This window comes from Ixodes scapularis, unplaced genomic scaffold, assembly GCF_016920785.2.
Source record: "Ixodes scapularis isolate PalLabHiFi unplaced genomic scaffold, ASM1692078v2 PGA_scaffold10__122_contigs__length_95168666, whole genome shotgun sequence".
Taxonomy (NCBI): domain Eukaryota; kingdom Metazoa; phylum Arthropoda; class Arachnida; order Ixodida; family Ixodidae; genus Ixodes; species Ixodes scapularis.
The window spans coordinates 58,353,172-58,370,735 of NW_024609836.1; the positions used below are offsets into that span (position 1 = coordinate 58,353,172).

Consider the following 17,564-nt stretch of genomic DNA (forward strand, 5'->3'; position numbering starts at 1 on the left):
CGGTATGTCAATTTCAAGTTTGTTTTCTTTTTGTAAAGATTCATTCGCTCAGACCCACGTTTGTGAAGTCCATTGTGCGCAGTGCCTTTTTCGGAAAGATTTTTGTGCTGGGACATGAGCATCATCATCATCATCCACAGTACAAAGTGGTAATGACGGTGGTGTGCCCTACGTGGCACGCACACACTGCAAACAGTTGCACTATGTCAGACAATCGAGGGGCACATGAATAGGAACCAATGAATAATGAATTCAAGCTAGCTTACGAGTGAACGATCGATTTAGCACCCATCAGATGCTGCTCTTGTAGAGACATTGTTCCCCACATGGACGGTTTTTATTATAGTGGCACTGTATTGTCTGCCTCGGTTCAGACTGACCTTTCTATCCATCCACAAACTCATATATTGACTGCTTGCAATTTGACACAAGGGGCAACAAACGATTGTTGTACAGCATTTGTGTCGGAGGTTGTAGTGCAGCACCAGAACACCTTAGTTGGTCAGGTGCACCATTTTACGACCCTCCTCACACCTTTTCTTAAATCGGTGTTTTCGATGTCTTGGGAAACATTTTTTTTCCTTTTCTTCCAGCGTGGTCAGAGGACCATACCAAGATTTGCATGCAGCTGTACATATCACTCCTGCCCGTCAACCACAAGCTCATTCACGAGTGAGTTCTCTTTAGCGGACTGTTTTCTCGTTCCCTAGGCTTTTTCCCTAAACTGATTTTTCCCTAGATGTTATGCAACCGAGGCTTCGGTTTTTATGTTGCAAGCCCCCCGGGGGGTCCAAAATAGTTCCCCAGTCCCTTACTGGGGGTGGTGTCAAGATGCGCTTTGGTTTGAGACGTAAACATCCGGAAATTAAATTTAACCCTCGTTAGACAAGAAAGTGAATTTGTTTTGAAGGTAAACCCTTAGCACCCTCCTTCTACTGCTTGTTGTGGACCCCCGACTCGGTCAACCTTTCCAACTTTTCAGTCACCGAGTTGCATACGCACCGGAGCCTTGATGTATAATTTTTGGCCAGTTTGAAACCGCATCTGCCGACGTAAAGCCTGCAGCACGCCGAGGGTCATCTCTAGAGATGCGTGTCGCTTTCGATCGCACAACATTGTAACTTAAACGGTCAGTGCAACGAAATTCTACCGACTATTTTATATGTCTAAATGTCAACCATGTTCTGGCCACGCCACAGACACCAATATTTTGCTCGGAAAGATGCCCAAATGCCATTTAAAGGGGGGGTGCAACGATTTCCGGACTTCGGTGAAAGATTTCTGGAAGTTGCCCTCTGACACTTCTTAAGTAAAGAACAGAAAACAGATTTCGCCTGCGTGTCCTAGTTGTTGCGTAAAAAAAAGATAAAGATTGGCATTTCGGGCACCTCTTAACTCACTCCCAGCCTTCAGGGTCACACCTGGTCCCCCTCCTAGTGACGTCATTCGGAGTGCCGTGTAGCTTCCCGTGTGCTATCTCGGAGGACGCTTCCTCTCCCTCTCTCTGCTGACATTAGCGGGCGTTATGCTGCAGCTTAGAGTCGAGCGAGGTCACGTAATCTTTTCCCCCACTCTTCCTTCGGCTGCCACTTGGGGCTGCAGGTGAGGGAAAAAGCTCGACTCTTGCTTTCGGTTATGCAGCAGAATCGCAAAATTTTTAATGAAGGAGGTGTTTTCTTTATCCTCCGGGACACGATAAACAACGTAAAAATGATGAGATGCAAATTCTTTTAATCATAAAATCGTTGCACCGCCCCTTTGAAAGAAATAAACCAAATGTCATTATGTCACTCTGACCGCGCCACTCTGCGGAAGTATGGTGGTAAGTTGCGTGCGCGCGAGCCTTGTCGAACCGGATTTTCCTTCCCTCCTGGCCTATTCAACAACTGCTGGGGGAATGGGGAGGGGGGGGCAGCGGCGGGGCAACTACAACGGGCAGGTTGTAAAGCATAGATGACACCAAGTAGCGGAGCTCATAACCACGCCAGCCCCCAAGCAGCTTTGCCTATCACTTGGTTTCATAATGCATTACAGCCTGGCCATTGTAGTTGTCCCTCCCTGCTCCCCGGAGGAGTTGAATAGGCCGGGAGGGAAAAAAATTTTGGTTCGACGCGGCTCACGTGCATGCAGCTTGCTGGAATAACGACATTCGGTTTGTTCCCTTTAATTCACGTTTTGGTGTCTTTTCAAGCGAAAAATTTGTGTTTCCATGGTGTGGCCAGAACGTGGTCAACATTTTGACATATAAAATAGGCAATAGTATTTCGTTGCAGCGTCTCTTTAAAGTTGGCAAATGCAGTGCTAAAATGCTTCTGCCATTTCCCATTTCCTTGGTAAACCTCTTTGCCCTATGTGTCACTTACCTCAATGCATGCTTTTTATGTTTCCGTTTCACAATGGCTGTCTCAACCGACATTGCAGACTGGCCGTGGTCTACGTTGGGGCCATCGCGGAGATCAAGCGGACCATTCTACGGGGGCTGGAAGGACCGGTATTATGCTTTGGCAGTTTTTGCGACCAGTTAATGCAAGCTAAAGCCAACAAATGACCCCAGAGTACCGGACCACCCACGCTTCGTTTTGAAACTGCATTGTGCCACAATGGTTGAATCCCATCTGGGCAGGCAAATAAGATTTTCTTTTGGCTTCATAATGGCTGACATTAGCCAGTCGGAAAGCTCCATTGGCTCTATTCTTCAATTGAAGTGGATGCTGTGCATCATGGCATACTGGCAAGGTTCAGTGGCTTTGGCGTAGGCCACGGACGTAACATGAATCTCAATCCATTGGAAAGTTAATTTGTCTTTTTGCGACCAGCTTTGCTTTCAGTCGTTGTGCACCCAACCCAGAGGTCGGCTTTATAGTTGGCGCACACATTAATTACGTCATACGACCTTTATCTAGTTGTCAGTATGTGATCTGAAAACGTAGTGGGGAAGTGGTAGTATTGTCTGAATATTGGAAAATTCGAATGGTAGTAGTGCGATATTCATATTTTTCAGTGTTGAACACCGCGGGTTACCCTGCAAGTGCGCTTCTTAGCGAGCACGGGTGCACTGCGAGGAAGCAACACCTGCAGAAGCGAGCTCCGTGGGTGTTGCTTCTCTGCAGTGTACCGGTGCTCGGGAAGAAGCGCTCCCAACGGGGTAACCAGCGACGATCAACACGTGAAGAAGTATGAATATCACAATTGCATCCTTGGGAGAAAGCACACTTTCAAATCAGAATTACACATGCATGCACCTGGTGTATTTATAAAGAAACTGAAACTTAGTGAATGTGGGTATTTACATTGCAGTAAAATTTCAATATTAAACTGTGGCTGTTAGGCAAGAGTATATGTTAAGCAGAGATGCCTTGACAACCTGCATTCATCATTTGTGATACTTTTTTTTTTTCTAATTCGAGATTGGAGAAAGGATATTTGCATATTATATTAAGACTTCTAAATCCACCGAATTTTAATTAAGTATAGGCTGGGCATCTCTGTAAATTTCATTTTATGTCAAATCCGTCCTTTACTTGCCATCCTACGGTATTGGACTTTCTGAGGTCACAGTCTATAAGTATAGTTAGATTAAAACTAGCTTATAAATGGACCAGTAAAAACTTAGGAACAACCTTCACAAGTTTAGCTGGGTTTTTGCATAAGCATGGTGCAACAGTAGTGAAAGGTTCAAAGAAACTATTCAATATTCAATTCAGAAATATTCCACCAAAACCACTATTCGCTTCTAATTCACTTCAAACTCAAAATCCACTTTTTGCACACGACTAGGAAGTGGTACGTTTCGAGGAACATTGCCGACATCCATGCTTGTCTGCATTCAGGTGAAGGGAATGGGCATGTCGTCCCCCGAACTTCTGCTGCTGGTCGAAAACTGCCCCAAGGGAGCAGAGACGCTCGTCACACGGATCATCCACATCCTCACCGACAAGAGTGAGTTTCACGCCTTCGTTTACGACGGCTTTCCTCGGCCGTCCAAAGAGGGGAGGCACCATATTTCCGGGACGAGAGTCTGCAGACCGCACATGTCTAAGAGTTTTGGAATTTCATGCGGCGCAGACCGTCTACAGGTGTGTGCTATACGAGGATTTGTCTTCCAGGATGGTTCAACGCAACCAGAGATCTCGTGGAGTTTGTTGGTGCCAGGTTATGTTATTGACGATTTTTGTACGAGGCGGGTTTCTTTTGTTCGCCGACAAAGCGGGCCTTTTTTCGAGGTGTGCCGTGCAGGAGAATTTCACGTGCAAACTGTGCACCAGGTGCATGCTGCGCATCAAGTGCGGACAATGCACCGAATGCAGGCTGTCCGAGGAAAAGCTTTTGTTTCTATAGCCAAAATTTGCCCCTGTGGGCTATGGTCCGAGGAATACCATGCATACCGTGAACAGGCCGTTTCGTCAAAACGCTTCACTTTGTCTTTTCTCCAGCGCCTCCTTCGGCGGAGCTGGTGGCCCGGGTGCGAGACCTGTACCACAAGCGCGTCTCGGACGTGCGCTTCCTCATTCCGGTGCTCAACGGGCTGTCAAAGGTGGGTTGCCCTCGTCTGCATTCGTTGCGTCGCGGTTTCTTGAACGCATATCCAGCCGGTGCGCGTGCTGCGTCCTCAAACGTAATCTTTCCACCCGAGGACGTCGTAAAGTGGCCATGCCATTGCCTGCTGCAATCCTGGCGGTGGCGAGGCTCTCCGGCCTGAAGCCAACCATGCGCCTTTTTCTTGTCTCTCGCAGAAAGAGGTGATAGCCGCCCTTCCCAAACTCATCAAGCTGAATCCCATTGTGGTCAAGGAGGTGTTCAATCGTCTGTTGGGCAGCCACGGTGAGCAGCATACCCTGTGTTTCCTCGTTTACGCCGTGTAGTACCCGTGTCGGGCACTTGCCAGCTCTCTATTCGTAAGCATGTTTAAAGCTTGCTACCACGTTTCTCTGCTGAAAGAAGTTTTATTTTAGCTTATTTCACGATCTGAATTGTAGCAGTAGCAAGCTAATATTCTAGTGTTTGTTGGTAGCGTTGCCCATCGTCTCCGACTGTTGAGTGTGTCAAAATTTTACGCAGTTTGCAAAACTCGGCACGGATGAGAGTGCTTACAGAGTCGCGTTGCGGCCTCGTTTTCCAGTCGAATCCACGGCCAACTTCACAAGCCCCGTGACGCCGGCGGAGCTGTTGGTGGCCCTGCACAATATCGACCCTTCCAAGTGCGATGTCAAGACCGTCATCAAAGGTGCACTTTTCTTTTCCCTTAACAGGGCAATTCATTGCCGGAAAATTCCACGAGTTCAGATGTTCCAAGTGCAACCTCCCTATATATAACCTCGTATATATGTGTCATCTACGTGCTTCTGCTTTGCGGTCGTACCTCGGGATCCTCACATTGCCACGCACAGCGCGGACAGTCTCTCGCTAGTAATCAGTGCAAGTACGACTCCGGTTGTGAGCCACGGATGCCGGCCGATTCTTCCGCGTCCTCTCCCGGGACAAAGTACAGCCTTAGCGCGGCGGCGACATTAGGAAGAGTTGCGGCGGTGATGATGCAAGCGAAGGTGCAGGTTTTCATGATGTTGTTGAGCGGCGAAGGGAGAGTGTAATGTTGACTTTAAGCGATGATCGGGGAGGGGGACGCATGCAGGAGAACGAGGCGAAGCTCTGCGGGGAAGGAGGGTTCAAGGTGAAGAGTTTCGGCTGTATATATTTTACGTTTCCAGTTGAGTTCGAGAAGTAGAGATATCTTGGCAAAATCGAACACAATGAAAGTTTCTAAAACATTCCAACATTACGCGTAGCAACTGAATTCATCAAAGTGGGTTTTCGATTTTATATAACGGGAGTAATGTTTGAAAACAGCTGTTTTGAAGTTATCGTTGGCGGACGACGGGGAAAGACGTTTCACCGATGCTTCCTCTGTCGCGCCATTGTTGGCAGGTCGTCGGGGCTTTCCTCTCTTCCCTTGGCGCGGCCAGTGGGAACACCCGACTTCCTCTATCCTCGTATCATCTCTGCCGTGAAGACAGACAACTACAAACGTTAGCACTGAAATCCCTGCAAAGTGTCACCCGTAAGGCTATTGCTTTAAAAGTACTGTCGTGGCAAAGGCAGACAGACATGGCTCAGAATGCATTGTGTGTTGCTCTGCGATAATATTGAGCAGGTAAACTTAATATTTATTTTGTGTCTCAATGGCACAAACAAAGTTTGCTCTTGCTCTCTTTCTCCTTGCTTCCTGCACACAGTCACATTACACCCGACATTGTGAGGTCACGTGGCCTGCGTTGATAAAGCGTGTTGCTTTTCTGACGAAACCCAGCCATCTAACGCATTCTGTGTTAAGAAGTGAACCTGCCAAGAACTGTTTCCGTGTGCCTGGCTTTTTTGCAGCGACGTCGCTGTGCTTTGCGGAGAAGCACGTGTACACCCAGGAAGTGCTGGCAGTGGTGATGCAGCAGCTGATGGAGCAGAGCCCCCTGCCCACCCTGCTCATGCGCACGGTCATTCAGTCCCTCAGCCTCTACCCACGCCTCATCCTCTTTGTCATCAACATCCTGCAGCGCCTCATCCAGAAGCAGGTGACGTGCCGAGACTGCTTTACCGAGACGGAAGCACGCGCGTACCGCATTCTCAGGACTGTATGCGTTTAAAAAGTCAAATTTTGCGTGCTGCAGACAGCCTACAGGCGGAGACTTCACCAGGACTTGTTTTTGTAGATCGTTCATTGCGACGGGGCATGATGAATTTTGCGAATGACGAGGTATGCTAGAGACGATTTATTTATTATACAAGCTTTTTTGTGAGCTAATAAAGAAGCGAGTGTTCGTCAGGCGTGCTGCGTATGCGAATGTGTAACATCAAACTAGGAGCCAGGTATTGTGGAGCATGCACGGGGTGTAGACTATGTGCACCAAATAAAAACTGTTGAAGAAAATTTTAGACAAACCCTTGAGACTGGGGAAAAGACGAAGGACAACAGCACACAGAGTCTCAGTTTATGTTATGTCAAGCCTTCACCAGCTTGTTTGCGCCCTAACTTTTTGCCTAAGAAAACCATTTTTTTTTTTTTCGCAGAAATGTGTTTTAACAAATTGTACACCAGGTGCACATTATAGTCTGGAAAATACAGTTGTCACTGTTAGGATAAGAATGTCAGAGTATGCCCTCATATACACTTTTTGATATGCTTAATCAACTAACCCACCCTAATATTGCAGTACCCCATACACACCTCCACCGTCCATCGAGCTCAATTGTCTTACACTACAACCAATGAAAGTGTGTAAAAGTCTTATGTCAAAGACTCTAAAAACAAAAATGGGTGCTCAGCCTGACATGCTTTGCCAAGCCTTCTTTCAATGACATAAGCCCTCCCTGTTGGTAAAATTTGTCCTCATTGTCATTTGAAATGCAGTTCAGGCAATCTATATAACTAAAACATGAGAAAAACAGCAGACTCAGAAATACATTTTGGGTTTTTGGTTTTTATAAAATATAGAAACAATATGGAAGGACCGAAACAGGTTTCACCACATCGCGCGTTTCAAGTAGGTTACCGGCGAAAAGCACTGAGAGTGTTTACGTTCACGATGAGCAAGATACAGCGGCACGGTGCAGCAGTTGTACTCGACAACTATGTGAATGCAATGTTCTCTTGTCTTCAACGATTTTTCCTTTATGACATTTGCGAGTTTCACGTTGCAGTAAACTTCTTAGGGCCTTTTTGTTGGAACAAGTGCCCTGTATGGAGTGAATAAGAAGGCAGTGAGCCAGTCACGAATCAAGGGGCAAGGCCTACGAAAGCTCCTGCCTGCCACTCTGACCCCTTTAACGACTATAACAGCTACCGGAGGCACTAGAGGAAGCAAAGGGCCGACAACCGAGTTGTCGTATGCTACTTACCGGAGAGAACGCCGTCTGCGGGGGCAGGGATTCATCGCACACGCGATCAGCCCCTCTTACCTTTTTACACTCCTCTCGCACATCGAAGCGCTTTTCGGTTGACTTGCTCACCATGTAGCTTGTCGTGGCCAATGTGGAGCGCAAGTTTGCATGCTTTTGCGGGGATTGCGGTGACGTCTGAACACCGAGCTCCGATTGGCTGGATTGGAAGGATAGAGTGTAAACCTGAAAGCAGCTTGCTTCGAGGTCTACCTACTATCCTTCAAGCAAGGCCAATCAGAGCTTAGCGTTCTGACGTCACCGCAACCCCCGGACAAGAAGCAGACAAACGTGCGCTCCGCATAGCATTAAGGCCACGGTCGTTTTGAGGTCGTACGCCGCCGAGGTGTCCGCCGCCAATGACGGGGTACGCGTCGGTGCTTGCAGGTCTGGAAGCAGAAGAAGGTGTGGGAGGGCTTCATCAAGTGCTGCCAGCGCACCAAGCCCCAGTCGCTGCAGGTGCTGCTTCAGCTGCCTGCCGAGCAGCTGCAGAACGTCTTCCAGGTCAGCCCCGACCTGCAGCAGCCCCTGGTGCAGCACGTTTCCGCCTTCACGGACCATCAGGTGAGGACGCAATGGACCCCGCAGCCTTCCGTCTCCGGAGTCTAGCAGTCTTGCGTGCTGTCGTCCGCCTTTTGAGCCGGCGCCGTTTACGGATTTACAATGTCGAGAGGCCTAAGTGCCGCACCGAAGAGTGGGGATTGTCATTGGGGCAAGATACTTTGGAAGAGGGAGGCCCTGCTGGGAAACAACTTTGCTTCGAAGTTGGAATACTCCTCCCACCGTAGCAGACGACTTTTCTAGTTGGAGCAAACCCTTGAATCTCCGTTTTCTAGGGGTACCGTACCGTCTTCCGCTTACGAGCCTTTTCTCTCCGGAACGGGTCACCGCTTTCTTTTCTGCTTTTCTTTTAAGGAGAGACACAACCCAGAAAAAAAAGTTTTCTGCAAAAAAAATTGTTTTTGAAAAATTCCATATTTAGATCCACTAACATCTGGTGAGTATTCCCAGAAATTTTCATTTTAATGCGAAAGCATTAACTGGGGTCCCATGGAGCGAGCTGATGCCATCTGTTTGAGGCGCAAAAACGGCTCCTAGTTTCTGCGATCGCCTTCGGTTCCATTGGCTGGCGTGCGTCGACGGGGCTGTCATTGGCCGCTCACCCCATGGCGCTGCGTGTCCAGCAGTGCGCCGTTAACACGGAGCGTCCAAGGTCACCAGGGGAGCACAAGCGCTGACCCGTGACGAAAAGTATGCAGCAGACGAAAAAGGGAACGGACGAGCGGCATTCACAACTCATAAGAAGTGCTTAGGTGTACCTCAAGCTTTTTTGCACTGCATAGTTAATTTTTTATAAATTATTTTCGGTGAACCCATGCCATATAAAAAGTAGGGGTTGGAGCACCTTGAACACTTTTTTCTCTGTTCCACTTTTTGGCCTACATTTCACATTAGGAAAACTATTGTATCAGTATGAAACTATGGAGAGACTTAATATAGTTGCGGCTTACATGCCAGAATTTTATGGAGTCAGTTACTGTGAACTTAGATTTTGCTTTTTCATGTTCCTTTATTATGAAAAATCTTAATTTGCAAAACTTGGTAAATGGGGGGGGAAAAATTCATACAATTTTTTCTTTACCTGATAAATGCATATTTCCTGAAATTTTTTTTCATAGTAACCGGCAAAAGGTATTCCAGTATGCATTCCACCAGAACAATATGTGGTTATCAACACCATTTCTCAACGACAAATTCATTGAGCAGATTCCATGCAAAGCGACGCTTTACTTGGGGATATAGTACCTCATAAAACTTGGTCACAGGGCTGAAACTTTGCATGCCTTCCTTCCATGTGGCTGCAAACACCATGTGCAAATATCACACCGATTGAGCGAGCAGTTCAAAAGTTCACAATCCCAGGTAGTGTCCCCCCTTAACTTCCGGGAAGGCTCGAACCGCACGACGTCCTCCTTGGCTTCTTCTTGCGACAGAACCTTTAGGGTAGGGCTCCGCGTTTCCAGAAAAAAATGCTGGAGACATTTGCCAGTTAACATTTTGGGTTGTTTTAGAGCGGAGCTGTTAAGGGCTAGTTTCCCCAGTTTTGTGTCCGTCCCGAAATAAATGTCGACACAAAACTCTGGACAGCTACCGCCATCTATGAGCGACGGCGGCAACCTTTCCAGCCTTTCCACTACAGTGGAAAGGCTGAATTTTTCTAGGCGTCATTATAGAAGTCGTCCTCGAGGTCATCCTAGAAGTCATCCTTGAGGTCGTCCTAGACGTCGTCCGAGAGGTTGTCCTCGGGGTCGTCCTAGAAGTCGTCCTTGAAGTCGTCCTAGACATCGCTGAGGTCGTGTAGGCATCGTCCTTGAGGTCGCCCTAGGCGTCGTCCTCGAGGTTGTCCTAGAAGTCGTCCTAGACGGCATTTTTGAGATTGTCCTAGACGTCGTCCTCTAGGCGGCGGTCTTGAGGTCGTCCAAGAAGTCGTCCATGAGGTCATTCCACCATAGTACAGCTTTGCTGGTCTTCCTTCTTGACCAAAATGTAAAGGCTGAAAGTTTTTTTTGTTTTTATTTATTTCAAATACTTCAGTACTGTGTAACCTCGATTTAACGAAGTCACCGGTACCCGCTAATTATTTCGTTAAATTGAGAACTTAATAAAATCGAGGCTCAACTGTAATTTAATATCATGGTGACACAAGACTAAGCTAGAGACAGCTTGTATTACAATAGTCACTGATTACAATAGTAATCATATTACAATAGACACGTATGACAATAGTCACAAAGAGGAGGCAGTGTTTTTGCTCCGAAGACATGCAATCCTAGTTGCAAAACATTGAAGATATTGCGCAGGCCTGAGAAACCTCTGTCGTTCTTTCCCGGTTTGGTCCGACAGAAGGCCCACATACCAAACTCCATCCTCGAGCTCCTGCATCTGGGCGGCAGGCCGGACGCCGAGGGCGACGCCGTGGTGAGTTTGCGACGACTGCGGAACGACCGTAATCTGCCAATCTGTCAGAGAGGCATTGCTTTTGTTGTCTGTCTGTGAGATTACTAACAGGATGGCTAGAGTTGTAGTAGACACACAAGATAGTTCCTAAATGTCTGCTTGTAACTGCATTTTGGCATGGCACGCACAATCTGTCGGGGAGACGGAAAGGGGCGTTGCCTCTGTGGTCTGTCCGTGAGATTACTAACAGAACAGCTAGAGTTCCCACGGACGCATGATTTACCTACTAAGTGCCTTTTTGTGGCTGCATTTTCGGAATGGCACGAACCAAAAGTTGCATGTCAATCTTTCCCTCTTTTCTTTTCTAGAAGTCTAAATCTTTGGACAAAGATGCCGTGAGTATTTGTCGCTCGTTTCGCACTTGGGCTTGCTTTAAATGCATCTTATTAATACAGTAAAACCTCGTTATAACAAAGTTGAAGGAGCGGTCGTAATTATTTCGTTATAACCATTAGTTTGTTATAGCCAATGACCATTTCTTCCCACTATTAGCAAGCAAGGGGAATTATGATTGCTTTGTTATATCCATTAGTTTGTTATATCCCGTTTTGTTATAACGAGGTTTTACTGTAGGTCACTTGGGGTTTTTCAATCCTCACCGAGATATATCGATGACGTGACATTGTCACGTGACCATTTGACATCATCCCAAGGGCTCTCTGAAAGCGTGGCACTTATAAGTCCTCCGTGACGTCGAGTCACGTGGTCATGTGACATTAGGTCACGTCGTGACTCGAGATCCCGCTTTAAGTAACGAGGGTACTTCTTTCTTCTCTTCTTAAACTCTCTAGAAACGCAGAGCAGAGCGCATTGTAAGTAAATGAAAGTCGCTAATATATGTGTGGTTTGTTACTGTGTTATCTTAATAATCTCTCTGACCTTTTTACTAATCCTCCTTTCCGGTCAAGTATAGAAAAAAATGGCCACTTTCACATCGAGTTGAATCGTTTTCGGCCTAATTTAGCTTTTACTCAAATCCTAGTGTTTGTTAATGTAACGATCCTTGTCATGGTCTTTGCGTTTAATAGCTTTATGCATCTTTTGAAACCAGTTCAGCTTGGTGCAATCTGTGTGTGCAAGTGAAAATTTGTTCCTCTTTTTTTGGCAGTGCTTTGGATTGAAACCTTTGTGCATGGGCATTTTTTTACCTTGTCTCCACATTCTGCATGGCCGCATGTTTTAAAAGCCCTTTTTGCATCCCAGTCACAAAGTGCATCCTAAATAGCTAACATTGTTTTGTCTCCCACATAACTCAGCAGCTTTTGTCGCATAAAACGATTGTCGGTCTGCTGAGCCCACTACCATGACACTAACAAGTGGCTGCAGGCATGCTTAAGGATGAGCGTTTCATTTTTAACGAGCTTGAACACGAATGGCTTTGCTTACCTTGACCTCGTCCGACCCTCAAAACCTTTTCCCGCCACAGAAAGAAACTAGCAAGCCTGTAAGTATGCCACACTTTACTACCCATGCATGCTTTGGTGCCCTCGTTTGTGCTATGTATTTTCATTTCTTAAATTGATGCACGTTTTCGTTTGCCTTGCCTTGCAGCTCACCATTCACATCCGAGTCAGTATACCTTCTTTCAAACATTTTTTCAACATTTTTGTGCACTATTCTGGCAGTGAACATTTAGCATGTTTTAAATTATTATTCAAAATAATTGTACCTAGTTGCATCAACTAGCACTTTCAAAGTAAACTTTGAACCTTAGAGGTTATGAGGAACGTTTTAATAACCAGTCTGTAGCACTCGGTATCCAGTATTTTGCAGCTAACATAGTAGCATATTTTGATTATAATATTATTGGTAATAATGATAATACCGTAAAGTTTCGAGAGAACGCCCGCCATTGAGAGATCGCCCATCTTGTTTTTTTGGCTGAATATCTGTAACATAAAAACAGGGTGTCTAGTGACCGGGAAAACTGGGAATGGTCTGGGAAATTTCATTACTGGAAAAAATCAGGAAATTGTCAGGGAAATCGTCAAAAAGCGAGTCCAGTCATGAAAAATGAGCCAGAAATGCCATCGAGTGCCCTGAGCACTCGATGACATTTCCTTGAGAACTTGAGAACTTGGGGGCAGAAAAATAGGCAATAAATTCTGCTTAGAGCGGAGTGCGGGCTCTGCTCACCCGATCTAGTGTGTGCTACCCGATGCAAAAAGAAGAGTTTACAAATCCAGTCCAATCCTTGGATTGGATTGAAGGCGCGACACTACGCTAGATCCAGTTAGAGCTACTAGATTTAGTAACAAATGGGAAAGCCGCAGACCCCAATCTGATCCAAGCCTTAAAGGGGCCCTGCAAGCACTTTTTACTGGTTTTTAATTTGCACCGAACCTGAGCGCGCTGACCGCAGTAACTTAATGCAATTTTTCTTTTCTTGAATTTCGCTTTATTTTAAAAGTTATAGGCAAATTAAAATTACAAAAACAAGCAAAAAATAACCTCCCTTGTGACGTCCTTGGTTGCTTCCGTGGCCGTGAACTAGAGGAGGGATAGTGAGCTCAGCGAGCGCAAACGGCTGCCGCACTCCGTGTCGACGGCGCGAGAGGGCGCCACTAAAGCGTGTTCTGGATAGGCTGTATAGAGCGGGCATCCAGAGCGGCTCTCATTGCATTTGCTGCATTATTAAACACTAATTCGGCATGACACTTCATTGGCCACAAACAACAGCAAACACGGTGTAAAGATCAGTTCAGAATGGGAGCCACTTCGCGCTGCCCTACCGCGAAACGGCCAAAACACAAGACAAGGCCATGACTTGGCCATGCTGCCTTTCGGTTATTGACGCGCGTGGTTGTGTTTCCTGAAGTGGCCTCTTCACTGATGACGTCAGCGGCAAGAAAGTCCTCGTTTAATTCGGACTAGACGAACCCGAATATTTCGGAATATGCAAGTTGGATTAAGCCCGTGCCAAATGATGCTCACAGTGCTCAATGCCTTGTGTTGTAATGGACTGGTATATTTAACCGCCTCTACGGTGGTCAGGGAATTTCACCTGAAATTGTCAGGGAAAACCTGGAAAAGTCAGGGAATTTCAAAGTAATAATTTGCTAGACACCCTGAAAAATTCTGAAACATCGCCCACCCCACGATTTACGTCGGATGTCACGCTATGTCCGACGGGAATAACATCACTTACGCAATTTGCTGTACCGGCACATGTGACAAGCTAGTTCATAGCGGGTTCATGCGTTTTTGTTCATGATCTGCGCGCGATATCGGCTCCCGTAACACACTAGTTGTTCCTGCATGTATGTTGCACTGTGAAATGCAAATCTGCTGCGTCGGCAATCTGCAGTATCCGTTCCCGTGACTCAAGGTTTGTAGTAGATTCCCGCCTTTTTGTACGCTATCTGCGCGTGCAATCTCGATTCTACGTGGGTTCGTCCCGCGTGTAAATTGCATCGTGAAATACGATTTTGCTGCTTTCACGATCTGTGGCATTTGGCTCCGTAACGTATGAGATTGTAGCGGGTTCTCTCGTGTTTATTGCACCATAAAACTTTAATCTGCTGCATCCACGATTTGCAGTATTCGTTCTCGTGAGATGCGAGTTCTCGGCGGGTTTCCGCGAGTCCTTCGTAATGTAAAACGGGAATCTGCTGCGTCCGCAACCTTCTTTTCCAGAACACAGGAGTTCGTAGCGAATTCGCTCGGGTTTATCACATCATGAAATCTGAATTTGCAGTGTCCGCAATCTGCAGTACTATCAGTTCCCGCTTCGCGTAATTTGTAGTTTTGCTGTGGCATCCCCATATTTTTCACCATTCATCTCTTCATTTTGGGTGGGCGTTCTTTCGGAACTTTGCGATAATAATAGTAATATTTATTTGCAAGATAAAAATGTGGTTGGCATGCAAGATTGTGCAGAAAGGTTAGAACTTGTACGTGAGTGCGCCTGCCAGCCAGGAACCCAGAGTTTGAATTTAAAAAAAAAAGTGGAGATTATGATCAATGACCATAGTTGCATCGAGCAACATATCTGAATTGTAAGTTGAGGGAAAAGTTAAAATGACCACCACTGCTGCAACCATCGTTCAGTAATTGTAAGCTGACATTGTGACACCTTTTAACATGCATGATTACTATTTTAGGCCATTACGAGAACTAGAATTCATAAATCAATGTTTCACCTTGTAGGATTGGAGCAGTCAACATTGAAGTAGTTGTCACAACACGTTGACAACTTGTTGTGGCAACTCGCTGTTGCGACATAAGACTTCCCAGTAGTCAGCACTGCAACCATGTTACGCGGACGCTCAAAATTAGTCTGCTATACTCCACATCACCATAATTTGGCAAAAAACAACTTTACAGCCCCCTCCAGCCAATCGGGGGTTTTGTGAAGGCATTCTGCAGGGCGTCCGACAAAGCATCGCGCCTACCCCGCTCCGATTGGCTTGCTAGCGCCGTAGCTTTTGCTGTTTGCCAAATTATGGTGAAACAACAAGAGAAATAACTCGGTTCCTCAAAAAATAAAAAAGAACAGAGTTGCAAGATGCGTATGTCTTGGCTTTTTCAGAGGGATAGCTCTAGGGATTCTAGGGAGTCTAGGGACTACAGCAGGGAGTACGGCAGGGATCACAGTCGAGAGCACAGCAGGGACCACAGCAGGGACCACAGCAGAGAGCACAGCAGAGACCGGTCTTTGAACAGCAGCAACATCAAGGTGGCGACGGAGGAAGTCTCGCCGGAGGGGCCAGAGACCTAGGTCAGACGCCCTTCCGCCACTGACATCATTGAGAGTGAGTCAAGAGCTGAAAGTTATTGTGGTCACTTCGTTTTTAAAGGGATGCTGACAGGGTATTTATGCTTGCCAAGGTTCTTATTTGTACATGACATATGAGAGCCCAACTACACAGAGCACAGTTTGCAGCTTGAAATTTGTTTTCTTTCTGCCCGAAAACCGCCGATCGAGAACTGGCCGGTTCGAGTCGCGCTCACTCTCTTCTCCTTGGTCACGTGCCGTTTTCTATGACTTAGACGCAACCACCATAGATAATTAAAGTCGTGGGTCGTCGAAGGCACCCACTCAATACTAGAAATGGACAAAAAATATGGCACCCATTTTTTTGTGGCTTCTAGAAAGCTGCAAATACGCTGATTGAAAGAAAAAAGAAAGTTGCACAGCCACGTGACTTTCGGCCAGTGCAGTGCAGTTTCAGCATTGGTTTTGAGCAGTTGCATTTTTCGACTTCATTAAAGATACACTTGACACTGTAACAAATATTGATTGGGGAGTCTTCTGAGACCATTATGAATAGCCTGGCAAAAAATTAAAAAAAAAATATTTTGGGGGGTGTCTGTTTTTTTAAGCTGTCAGCGACTACCGTAATACATATCCTGACCCAATGTCCACACTCCCGCCACGTGAAATTCATAAAAACAAAAATGGGGTGGGCGACGACACAATGTCTAAATGCAAGAAGCATAAAAGCAGAAAATAACCATTTTTTATCGCATATCTAGCAGAACCACACCAAACATATGCGAGTTGTTTTCCTGCCCAGAGCACTCGTTAATCATTTTACTGTCGTGCGAAATAAACTTCCCTTCGCCGTCAATATGCGCACAACGAAAAGCATGGACACGGTCCTGCGCTCCCCGATGGCCGCAACCGAAAGGCGACCGTAAACCCTGGTAAATTTGTGTTTGCTGTTCACAGTTCGAAGCTGTAAAAAAAAAAAAAACATGAACAAAAAAAAAAAAGACATGACAAAAAAGGGGAAAGAACACATAGAAATCTAGAACTGACCTCGCAGTATGCGGTTGAAGCTTCCCGTATAAAGACCGACTTTCTTTATTTGTAAAATAAAGAAAAAGCTTTTTTTCATATTCATCTTTTTTTTTTTACGTTAACATTTTCCTTTGATTTTGGGGTTTGTGGTCGCTACATTCCAGAAGAATGGGCGGTTGCTACATTGATTTTGCAACCGGCGGTTGGGGCTTGCCGGGCAGGGACGAACTTGGTTTTATTTGTGAACAAAGAAGGCATCTGTCTGTTATCTCCTGGTTTTTTTTAACTGTCACGAACATTTTCCCGACCGAAGGGTTCGCTGTCCCAAAGTTCGGGTAGGACGGGTGTTTGCTCATCTCGCGGTGCGACGGCGTCTTTTAAAAAATCATTATTCTGCCCTAAAAGTGGAATGGGCGATGTCTCGGGGATGGGGGTCGAGTCGGGATGTTCTGGTACGTGCATGGTGCATGTTTCTCAGTGTCCCGACTGAAAATTCTTTTAGGACGAAGCGACTTCTATGACAAACATTTGTGTCGGTTCCCTGGAGCTTGCCATGAAGTGCAGTTAACGTCGAGGGCGACAGTTTTTTCTTGCGAACAGCCGACTAACCCGTCTTTTCTCATTGGATTTCTCGACGCAGGTGCATTGACTACGGCAGCGAACTGCAGCCGCAGTGGAGAGCACCGGGCAACTGCGGGAGATAAAGTAAAGGTGTGGACGACTGCGGAGGGTTTGTCTCCGCTTCTTGACTGGAAGCGAATACTTCGAGTTTGTGATTAGGTTTTCCTTCCATTAAAGTGCTCAGTGATTTACCTTCGAGTGACATTTCTTTGCGATTTGCCCCAATTCGATTAGTTTGTGGGAGTGAGATCAA

The 17,564-nt window shown here is 46.3% G+C and overlaps 1 protein-coding gene across 9 annotated transcripts in view; it reads left to right on the plus strand.

Annotated features, from left to right (window-relative positions):
- LOC8044019 (symplekin) overlaps positions 1-17,502 on the plus strand; it is a 39,773-nt gene extending 22,271 nt beyond the window's left edge. Inside the window, exons 22-35 of one of the 9 annotated variants that reach the window (XM_029993795.4) lie at positions 594-672; positions 2,422-2,491; positions 3,831-3,939; positions 4,434-4,534; positions 4,734-4,821; positions 5,120-5,224; positions 6,376-6,563; positions 8,314-8,490; positions 10,831-10,905; positions 11,253-11,279; positions 12,371-12,388; positions 12,496-12,513; positions 15,476-15,698; positions 17,331-17,502. In XM_029993795.4, coding sequence (XP_029849655.1) covers positions 594-672; positions 2,422-2,491; positions 3,831-3,939; positions 4,434-4,534; positions 4,734-4,821; positions 5,120-5,224; positions 6,376-6,563; positions 8,314-8,490; positions 10,831-10,905; positions 11,253-11,279; positions 12,371-12,388; positions 12,496-12,513; positions 15,476-15,664 — 1,244 coding nt within the window. In that variant the 3' untranslated portion in view covers positions 15,665-15,698; positions 17,331-17,502. The other 8 variants (XM_029993796.4, XM_029993797.4, XM_040209062.3 and 5 more) reach the window with 8 other exon arrangements.
- Positions 17,503-17,564: the final 62 nt, after the last annotated feature.